The 11,081-nt window shown below is 41.0% G+C and overlaps 1 protein-coding gene across 2 annotated transcripts; it reads left to right on the forward strand.

The window, feature by feature from the left end:
• The first annotated feature begins 6 nt into the window (after window positions 1-6).
• LOC115873075 (methyl-CpG-binding domain protein 3-like 2B) lies at window positions 7-10,706 on the forward strand. 2 transcript variants are annotated; one of them, XM_030888317.2, is made up of 3 exons: window positions 7-2,655; window positions 7,301-7,435; window positions 9,729-10,706. In XM_030888317.2, the coding sequence occupies exons 2-3, from the start codon at window positions 7,310-7,312 to the stop codon at window positions 10,320-10,322; spliced, it is 720 nt and encodes a 239-aa protein (XP_030744177.2). In that variant the 5' UTR covers window positions 7-2,655; window positions 7,301-7,309; the 3' UTR covers window positions 10,323-10,706. The 2 variants fall into 2 exon arrangements, with proteins under 2 accessions (XP_030744177.2, XP_045156100.1); XM_045300165.1 differs by having other exon boundaries at window positions 7,335-7,435.
• Window positions 10,707-11,081: the final 375 nt, after the last annotated feature.

Below are 11,081 nucleotides of genomic sequence, written 5' to 3' on the forward strand. Positions count from 1 at the left end.
CTTTCTACCTGGGAGTAGCTGGTGGGTTAGAACTGCTGATCTTATACTCAGTAGCTCAATGCATAACCCATTACAACACCAGGCCGCCTAGCATGTGGGAAAACATTCACCAACTGCCTCTACTAAATATGTGAGGAGGCTTACTTTTGAAAAATCATGAACTTGCAAGGAATATGGAAACATTTACAAATATTTAGCAATTCTTAGAAGATACTATCCTTTGGATTGATCTTACGAATGTAAAAGATGAGGAATCCTCAGTGATATCTTTTCACTCACCCTGATGAGACTTTGCAGAGAAATTCTGTGACTGTAGGCCAAGTTACCTTTGGGTTATGCTCTTTGATTCTGGATACCTATCAAAATGTTATTTGGGTTTATAAAAGAACTGTCATAGAAGTTGTCTTTTATTAATGTATCTATGTCATGAATTTAAAAAGTCTTTTATAAAATATATATATATATGATCTCATGAATTCATTGCTACCTTGAAGTGTGTTTTCCTTTTACCAACTGTATTTTTTAAGTTTTTATACTTTTCCACATTAGAATGTAATGTGTCCTAATTTTAGAAGTTTTTCATTTAATGGGAAACTAAGGAAAACAGTGAAAAAACACTCAGTGTCCCACCACTCTTCGTGTTGGTATTTCTTTTTGCCTTCTTTGTGTGCAAAGCAGTGTTTACTTGTAGAATATGAGTCCATGCTGTACGTGCAATGATATATAACTATCATTTTTCGCTTGTTTCATTTCTTTCCCACAATTATGATCCCCAGTTTAATAGTGAGAAAGCCCACACAGAAAGTTTTAACCCAAATTCTCATCACCTCACAAAAATAGTCCCGCACAGGCGGAACTGTGGCAAGCATGGTGTGCATGGAAGCAAGCCTCCTCTAGGAGCAACGGCTTGACAGTCTTAACATATGTCCAGATGATGAATTTTGAGACAGGGTCTTACTTTTGGCAAATTTGTAGGTTCCCGAAGCATGTGGCATCAGGAACTGAGAGTGCCGTTACTTGTGGGCTCTCCCTGATACGTGTACCTCCGCAGGGTCATATAACGCCCCGCCTCTGAGTCTTCCCAGAGCTGCCAACAATTGCCCATTGCACGGCCTTTGAATCTATAGTTTCAATAGCTAATCCCTCAGAAATGGGCAGCCTACTCCTTATTCATAGTCTTGCCCTTCTGTCTCTGTTTCACTTTAGAAGCTCAGCTGAAATCTGCCCACCATGAGTGATCCCATGGGTATTTGAAATGCAGGTGGTATAACTTTCATCATTTAAACAACACACAGTCACCACAGTATGGCAAATTGGTAGATTAGTGCTTCCAAACCAAACTTGCTGCCATCGAGTTGATACCATCTCATAGCAAGAGAATAGGGGCACCAAAGAAGCTGGGGCTACAGACTCTAGACACAGTTCCCCTAGAACTGAGAGTGTTCCCCTTGGCCCAGTGTCCTGATCCAAGTTTCTAGTTGCCTGAACTGTGAAAGAGTACACTTCTATCTTTTAAAGCCACCCATGGTTTTTCTGTTGTTGCAACACTGGGAAATTTGTGGCAGTAACCTTAGCTCATCTTACAACCACCTGGGGAAATTGTGAAATACTCATCACTGACTCCCAACCCTAGAAATAACAATTTAATTGATCCTGAATGGGACGCAGAGACCAGTCATTTAAAGATGTTTCCCATGTTATTCTAGTGAGCTGCAGCACCGGAGAAACCCTGGCACACTAGAAAGCTGCTCATTCCTGATTTTCATTAGAAACTCAGATATCTTTAAAAATGAAGTAGGAGGCCCTGGCCCCACTTACAGTTTGGTCTGTATCATCCAGACATACCTATTTTTTTTTAGTATATGTGCTGCCGAAGCGAGCACACCATCCAGATATTCCTAATGTTAATATAATTCCCACACTTGAGTGCCATGGAGTCAATCCCAACTCACGCGACCTGATAGCACTGCCCCTCTTGGGTCACTGAGACTACATCTTTGTGGGAGTAGGTAGCCTCAGCTGTCTCCTGAGGCACAGCTGGTAGGTTTTAACCATGGACCTTGTGGTTGACAGCTCAGTGCATAGCCCACTGCCCTAGGGCTCCTTGTTAATAACATCAGCTGTGTTTCATGCAAGCCAAGGCCTAGGGCCAGGCCTCCAAAGAAGCTGGAGGAGTACTTATCCTTGCTGTCTTTTACAACCTTCGGCGATTTAAAAATTCCAAATGTCACATAGGCTGCATCCCAGACCAGAGGAATAAGAATGTGGGCCGGGGGTGGTGGAAGTGCTACCATCAGTGCATTTTAAAACTCCAGGAAATCTCAATGAATGGGGAGAAGAAAACTAAATTCCCTGAGTCTAATGCCAAATCAAATTCTGGTGATGCCGACTGATGAAACCCAAATTCTTCCATTTTCTCTGGGGCTGTTGTCTGCAACCACAGCTGAATCTGTTTTACCTAATTGTGAGAGGATATTTGCCTAACTTTGGGGCAGCTCTTACAAGGAAGATGACCTTTGGAAGATAGGTTCTGGGATCAGATAGCAACTCTGAAGTAGATCACATCCGCCGCTCTCCTACAGGAAGGGAGGACGGAGAAGATCTCTGGGTTTCCAGGTCTCCACCTCAAGTGATTTTGCCAGTGGTCATCAGACAGTAAGTAACAGAATTAGTCCACACTGGATGTTCTCCCGTGAGAAATGAGGGGGAGGGGAGGTCTGAGAAGACCCTCTGGGGTGAGTGGGTTTCCAGGTTTCTACCTCTAGTGATGTTGCCACTGGTCATTTGCTGACTTTGGTCACTCACATCTATACTCCTGGGATCAATCGCTATTGTCCAGGCAATCCAACCACTTGTTTCACCCCTCATGTTCCAGGATCCTAAGGGAGAGAGCCTCTGACCAAGGAAGCTCATGCAGTGCCTGTCACTCAGCTACCAGAGTGCAGGACAGAAAAAGCCCCCTGACTTCCTCCATTCTCCCCAGTTGCAGGCATAGCCTTTAAACCCTACAGCCAATCATTTGCTATAAAGTTGCATCTGATTCATGGTTTGCCCATGTATCTCCGTACATAGGTTTCTAGGATTTTCCTGGCTGTGACCTTTCAGAAGCAGGATGGCCAGAATTGTTTACCAGAGGTGCTTCTGGATGAATTTGAACAGCCAGCCTTTTAGCAGCTGGGTGCTTAAGCGTTGGTGCCACTCAGGGACTCCTAGACACAGCTTTTGCTCTGGGAGCATCTGCCTCCTAATGCTGAGCCATCAGGCCAACCGATGCTAAACAGGGTGTATGTGTAAGGAAAAGAATATCTTCAGTGTGTTAAGCAGTAACCAGAAGATAAGAAGTTTAAGGGAATCCTATTTGTAGTGTTTTTATTCATATACAGAGAAAGATTAGCAGTATGGAGCTTGATTAGTGTTAGCTGGAGGTTGAAACTCGTTAGGTAAATCTTGGAAGTGTGTGTGGGAGAGAGAACTGGTGTGTTGACCGGGGAAACGAGTTCATCAGTGAATTGTTCCATGGTCCACAAACTATGATTATCCATACCTCCGGCCTCACAGAGACTTGCCAAGACAACAGAGCAGTCTCACTGAACCCTTGCTTGGGTTTGTATTGTAAATAATATGTGTTATATCTGTTACGGATAATAAATAGGTATGATATGAATATATAATGAAACTTGTGAGAGCTGGAGCTTCCCAGGACGGCTTCCTTTTCCTGGGTCTTGGAAGTCTATGGCGTAATGGGCTGCAGGTTAGGCTCCCAATTGCATGGTCAGCAGTATGAACCCACCAAGCTTACTGCTCCCATAAAGGTTTGCAACCTCAAACACCCACAGGGGTAGTTCTACCCTAGGGTCACAGGAGTTGGGATCGATTAGATGGTAGGTAATTTTTCAATGCAAGTTTTCCAACTCGGGACAGGAGGCAGTCTTAGCTTATTTCTAGTGTTCTCTCTGTTAGTGGAAAGTATGTCTCTGCCTTCCACAGGTTCCAGCTTCAATTGCTTTTACTGTAACATTCAAAATGTCACCCCCAAAATATAGTGGTACCTCTAAGATTGAAGTTTGAAAAGCAGCTTAAATGATGCTCTCAGCCATCAGCGGAATTGAATCACATGAGTTACTCATTTGTTAGTGCAGGGTACAGGATGCATAACTTTCACGATGGGTCCATAGCTTTTCCAGAAGTTCATTGACTTCTATGTTATTTTATTTGTGATCAGACAACTGTTTCCAGCCTTATTTTTCCTTCAACTAAGCTGGTGTGGGTGTAGTGGTATCTTACTCTAAATTTAATTAGCATTTTCCTGAAGCTAAAGAGATTAAGCTTTTCATTTTTATACTACTATTGAACATTGCACTTTCTGTTTATTAATGCATATTCAATTTTTTAATCCTTTTCATTTATCCAGTGAGTTTTCAGTATTCTTTATCATTTATCAAGAAGCCTTTATATATTTTGGCTTGATGTACTTTATTGGCAAAAGAAAATAAAAATATTTTATGATGATATATGGTTGCCCACTCGACCCTCTAATTACTATTTCTTAATGTATCTTAATATGACCCAATTTATATTTTTTCTTTATATCTAATAATCTTTTAGGCATCAAAGGAAAATGTTTCTGTTCATTAATGGTGAAGGTGCTCTCTTATATTCTCTTTTAATAATTTTAATAAAATATGCATTACAAAACATTTGCTATCTCAACTCGTTAAGCCTGGAACTGAACCCACTCCCAAGAATCAACTCACAATTTTGACTCATAGCAACTCTATAGAAAAGGATAGGCTGTAAATTGGGGTTCTGAGATTTTACCTTGTTCCATGAGTAGAAAGCCTTGTGTTTCTTCCCCTGAGTGGCTGGTGATTTCGAACTGCTAACATTACAGTTAGGAGCCCAACATGTCAAACCACTACACCACCATGGCCTTTCACAAGATCTCTTTAAAGTGTTACAGATGAAGCGGGAGGTGTTTTTGCTTCCCATATCTTCTTACAAGTGCCATGTCGGCACAAAACACCTAGCTATCCCAGGAGGCATTGAGTTCATGTTAATGGTAGTGGGACAGTTTGGAGAGGGATATCAGTAATGGTTGTACAACAGTTCAATGACACTGAATGATACATGTACAAGTTGTGGACTTGGAGAATGTTTTGTTGTGTGTATTTTTGCCAAAATTGAAAAAAAAAACGAATAACGATGAGTATAAAGAAGAAAATGTTCTAAAATTGATAGTGATAAAGATTGAATAACTTAATTTGATAAGATGGAATGATTGAATTGTATATGTGCATGAAGTGCCAATAAAACTTTTAATAGGTGAAGTGTGAAGAGGAAAGATAAAACTTTGATTAAAGTGCACTTGACCCAAGGTGTGATCCTTTCAATCACCTTATATGCACGGGAGAGCTGGACAGTGAGTATGGAAGACCAGAGACGAGTCAACGCATATGGAGGGTGGTGTTGCTGAAGAACATTGACAGTCCCAGGGACTGTCAGGAGAATGAACAAATCCATCTGGGAGCAAGTACAGCCAGAATGCTCCTGAGAAGTAAGGATGGTGAGACTTTTGCTCCAGAATGTTGGATGTGTTATCAGGAGATGCCAGTTTCTGGGGAAAGACATGCTCAGTAAAGTGGAGGGTTAGCAGAAAGGAGGAGCCCTTCAATGTGGTAGGTTTACAGGCAGCTGCAACCAGGGCCGGAAACCTGGCCAGTGTGGAGATGACTCAGGACCCGGTAATGTTGCATTTGGTGGTGCATAGGGCCCGTCTAAGCTGGAGTCCATTGGATGACACCTATCTGCAAGAACATGCTCCAAATTGCCAAGAGAAAGCCTTTAAACGACGGGGGTTGGGGGGGGGAGGCCGAATCTCAGTGTATCCTTAGCAAAGTAATTTCACAAAAGGCATATCACCATCTGGATGCTAAGGGAGAGAAAGTCAAGAGAGTCTAGAGGTCAAAAAGCCAAAAGACTCATTGCCATTGAGTCATTTTGGACTCATAGCAATCCTCTAGAACAGGGTAGAACTGTCCTTGTCTGTTTCCGAGACTAAATCTCTAGGGGGATACAAATCCTTGTCTTTGTCCGCCAAATCAGCTGGTGGTTCTGAAGTAGTACTGACCTTCCAATCAGCCCAGCATGTAGCTGCTGCACCACCAAGGTTCCTGCAGAGGTCAAAGAAGCAGGAAAACGCCTGGCAGCTGACACCCGATCATAAATAAAATACGGCAGAAATTAATGAAGTCGTTTTTAAAAAATACTAAATATCTTGTCAAGCTGAATTCTATGCCCAAGAGTAATGCTGACCCAAAATAAAGGAGACATAAGGATGTCTGCAGAAAAACCAACCGAAGCGTCATATTTAGGAGACTTTCTTATGGGGAAAAAAAATACTATAGTGAGTTCTTCAGTTTAGTGGAAAAGGATGCCAGATTGAAAACTGAAAATGTAGAAAGGAGGGAAGAGCCCCAGTAAGGATGATATATAGATAAATATAAATGAATATTGTTGTATGATGCAATACTAAAATGCCTCATGGAGATGAAAATACCCAACTACACTATTATAATAGACAAACAGGGGAAATGGTGATATGTTCTAAGCTATTAGTATTTAGAAGGTGATAAGAGTATCTGTATTAGACTGTTAGAAGTCATGGTTATATGATTGAATCACTACTGTAACTATACAAAGTTTGTATATGATTATAAAATGAATAGTTTTATAGAGGGAATAATTGGATAATAAAAATCTTCAACAAGATATCAAGCAGTGACATAAAAAGACAGCCTTTGATTAGTTATGTCAAAAAATGTAGAGAAAACTGTAAAATAGATGAAATAAGCTCATGTTTACTGGTAACTACATAAAATGTAAATGCATAAAATATTCATTTTTAATAGCTGTATGTTATAGTCCATAGAAGAGACAATAAAACTTTAATGTTTACTTACTAATGAAATTTAAGATGTTTCTAATTTTGCCTTATTAAAATATTGTCTGGAAAATTTATGTACATAGAAACTTCTATTTCTCTAGACTACATTGAAAGACATAAAGTAGTGGGGCAAAAAAGTATTCTAAATGTTGATGGAAATATAAATACGACCCCCTCAAACAAGCACACAAATGACTCCAACTTTTCATCAGCCAGCACTATGTGACAGTGTCAATAACCTATACTTTTGTGTTTTTTTACAAAAGTTTGGAATTGCTCCAATCCCAAGGATAGGGGGCAGGATGTCTCTGCATTGTGGGCTGATTGGATTCCCCACTCTCTTACTTTATTAAAAAGCGGATTCTGATGCCCAGGTCCCTGCATTTTCCAGGCAGAGACATGCTCTCCACATCTCAGGCACGTGTTAAGCGGAACAGCTCTGAGACCACGGCGGAACCTGCAGCAGCTGCTTTTCCAAGCCAGCGCTTGCTGGTGAGTATGAAAGTCACACAGAGTGTTCTTTCGCTATTTGTTGCTGTTGAGTGATCTCCAACGCATAGTAATGCATCACAACGCGTACCAGAATAAAATAGTGGCAGGCCCAGTACCATGTTCGTGATTATTGGTAATAATTGACAGTGAGTATTGTTTATTTGTCCTTCTGTAAAATTTAGAAGGCAGTGGCTCTTCAAATTTGAGGATATTTTAGAAAAGCTTATTTCCTAGGTGGTGATGCTTATTATCTCAGAATAGTGTAAATGGTTAAGAGGTTAGCTACTACGTGAAAGGTTGGTGAACGTGTCCTCCCGAGCGCCATCTCCTTCCAAATCAATCACCCTCTGAAAATGCTTTGGAAGCAGTTCTACTCTGATAGACATGGGGTGATCATGAATGAGAGTGAACTCAATAGCACTCTGGTTGATTACTGTGGTTAGTCTTGCAATCACATCATGGGCAGAAAGGATTCGGAGACGTAGCCAGTAATTGAGAGCAGTGTGCCACGCAAACGTTGTATCACTGCATTATAAAGTTGAACTGAATGGAAATATTTTAGGAGGCCAAATTTTTAAGTGGAATAATCTCCAATAAACACATCTGAGCCCTTTTTATATACAAAGCTGTAGGTGAGCAGTTAAAGAAAACATTTAAAAAACCCATAGTAGTCTTCATGGAGAAACCAATGTAGTGAGAAAGAGTACTGTGAAATAAATAGATGATGATACATATTTCAGGAAAAAGTAGGGAAATAATATCAAAACAGAAAAGAGTTTTGTCATTAGGCTGCTGGATCAGGGAAGGTCATTCTGTGAATATGAAATTTTGTGGAGCCTTGAAAAGTGATGAGGAATTAATAAAGTAGTGATGAATCTGTGGATGGATTTAGGAAAGTGAGTGGGTAGCCCTCTACTTTAGGACAGGAGAGGGCCAATCTAAGCTATCAAGATTGAGTAGTGAGTCCATAATGACATTCAAGCTTTACCAATGAGTTTGGGAAACACGTTATTTGGAGTGATGGTTATTTCAGTTTAGGACCTGGTCACTGGATTGAGGTCCCACATGATTACTGTTGTGGTAAGTGAGCAGGTAGACATTTGGGTCTGGGGGTTGAAGTCAAAGCTCTGCTGATTCTTTGTAAAGTTTTAATTTGTTGATCATAGTTGAACCAGGAAAATGGACGAGATTGCCTTATTGTAGGAAATCTTGTTGTTAGGCTGAGTTTTCAAGAGAAGCAAAAGCAGTGACATGTGTACGTATAAAAAAAATTTATATCAAGAAAGTGGGCCATCCCCGTCCAAGTCAAGTCCATGGGTAAGATGCTAGCTGGAGGTCTCAAACTCACATTGCTGGCAAATGAAGTAGGCAGCTTTATTCCATTCTTAAGATCCATTGTACTTTGAGAAGACAGCTGTTCCCCAGCCTTGAGTGCCTTTCCTAGTTGGGGGCTCAGCATCCATCACTGTATCAGACAACGTTCTGCTGCTGTAAGGTTCCCATTGACCTTTTTCTTCCTTCCGAATTAGAGCACCAGGTTCATTCTTTCCAATCTTAGTCTGGAAGCTCTGCTAAAACCTAGACCCCGTTGGCGACCCTCGCGGTAATTGACATACTGGTGACATAGGTTCCAGCATCACAGGTCATAAGTGGTGTATGGGTGGGTAAAGGAGTTCCACCATGTATAGTGTTGCCAGAGACAGCGTGGGGAAGAAAGCGGCATTCTTAAAGGAAGATGATAGAGAAGTACTCTAGAGTTGGCTGGGTAATTAGAGTCCTTCAAAGTGGTTCAAATGGTTAACACATTTGACTGGGAACAAAAAGGTGAGCAATTTTAATTCAACCAGAGGCTTCTCAGAAGAAAGGACTGGCAATCTACTATCAGATATCAGAGTGGAAACTCTTCACCCCATTTCTACTCTGACATACATGGAGTTGCCATGAGCCAGAATCAACTTGATGGCAACTGGTGTGGAGTTTGGGTTTAGCAACTTTTAGTTTTCTGTCCTTGACTCACGTCTGGTTGATGATGTCCCAGGATCCGGTTTGCAACATGTAGTGCATGGACTAGCAACATCAGCACCACCTACAACTTCTTAGAAATGCAAATTCTCAGGCCCCACCCTAAACTATGTTACCACAACTTCTGGTATAGGGGCCAGCAGTCTTAACCCACTGCCTGGATGATTGTGGTTCATGGTACAATTGGAGAGGCATTTCTCCAGGGTGACAGGGAAATGGGAGCCTTTATTCCACACTTGGTTACAATCTGACATTTGTTTTGTTTTTAAAGGGGAAGCTCAAGAGAAATATGATACCTCACACTTCAAAGAGGAACCGTGCTCTTGAGACCAAGGCCAAGTGGAAACCTGCTTTAAGTTTTAACACTCCGCTAAGGATGACGACCTGTATATTCCAGAAGCCAGTTAGTAGAATCACTTCTCACTCAGGCACTGAGGTCAGGTGTAGTCAATGGGAGGAGAAGTTAAAGAAGCCCCAGCAGGTGTGTGCTTACAGGAGACTAGAAGGACTTCAGGCCTGCAGCAGTTCAGGAGAACCCTTAGATACTTTGACCTTCACAGATATAATAAAAATTGTACCAGGTGGTCCAGATGAGTTTCTGGTTTGTGACTGTAATGGTGGTCCATGTCCTCACCCTAAACCCACCTCCGGCTACTCTTCAAATATGGCAGAGATCACCCCAGGGGTGAATCTGCGTTTCTCACAGAGCTTTCGTGGCCTGTTGGTCACTCCTGTAGATATTAGGAGACAGACGCTGAAAGTGAAGAAAGCAAGGGAGAGGCTGACTCTGGCCTTGAGGGCAGACAGCTTCATCAGGGAGGTGGAGAGAGCCAAGAGCCTAGCAGAACATTTGAAAACTAGATGAAACATAGAAAGGAGTGCTGAAGAAACTGATGGCTTGGCACTTGAGAACTCTTCAGCTCACTAGCATGTCTTTTCAATGTCCACCCTGTTTATCTGTATTATGAATGCTTTGTGTTATATCCAAATTGCTTTGTATGAACTTCTTTGAGAGACACAAAATATGAAGAGTAGATTGTTTTGTGGATGAGAGATTGTCTCTCATGTAACAAGAAGGAGATCTGTACTTTTCAGTATATACCTCAATTTCCATATACCACAATTTTTTTATGTTAAAATCTAAAGGGGTAGAGTCGTTTTCTTTTGCTTTGCAGCTATTGCATTCTTTTAAAAAATGTTTTTGTCAACGCTGTCTAAAAGTAAATCTATCAGCCCCATTTTTCCAACAGCATGAACTCATTTTGTGTCTCTGCGTCACATTTTGGTAATTTTCACAATATCTCAAACTTTTTCCAAATGCTATTGCACTAAATAGATAATAACATAGAGTGAACACAACTTTCATTTGCACTGGGAGCCAAAAAACTCATGAGACTCACTTTCCTACATGACTTGCTTTCTTGTGGTCAACTGGATCCAAACTTGCGTACTCTGAGGTATGTCTGTGTGTAAGCTTAGTGATTAGTTATTGTTTGGGATTTACTTTTTTTCCCTCCTGGTGTTTACATTTGATGAGATGCCACCTACACTAAAGGGATTATTCTTTTAATGTTCAAAATTTGATGCTATAAAATATTTCATTAAGGTTAGCTTTACATCAGTT

Source organism: Echinops telfairi, unplaced genomic scaffold, assembly GCF_000313985.2.
Source record: "Echinops telfairi isolate 266 unplaced genomic scaffold, ASM31398v2 ScPeMD7_7459;HRSCAF=8497, whole genome shotgun sequence".
Lineage (NCBI taxonomy): Eukaryota > Metazoa > Chordata > Mammalia > Afrosoricida > Tenrecidae > Echinops > Echinops telfairi.

What these genes read in the sequence shown, in the direction of transcription:
- LOC115873075 (XM_030888317.2), top strand. Translation starts at nt 7,310, where the DNA reads ATGCCCAGGTCCCTGCATTTTCCAGGCAGAGACATGCTCTCCACATCT. An exon ending in TTCCAAGCCAGCGCTTGCTG is followed by an intron (nt 7,436 to 9,728) that starts GTGAGTATGAAA and finishes TTGTTTTTAAAG; the next exon opens with GGGAAGCTCAAGAGAAATAT.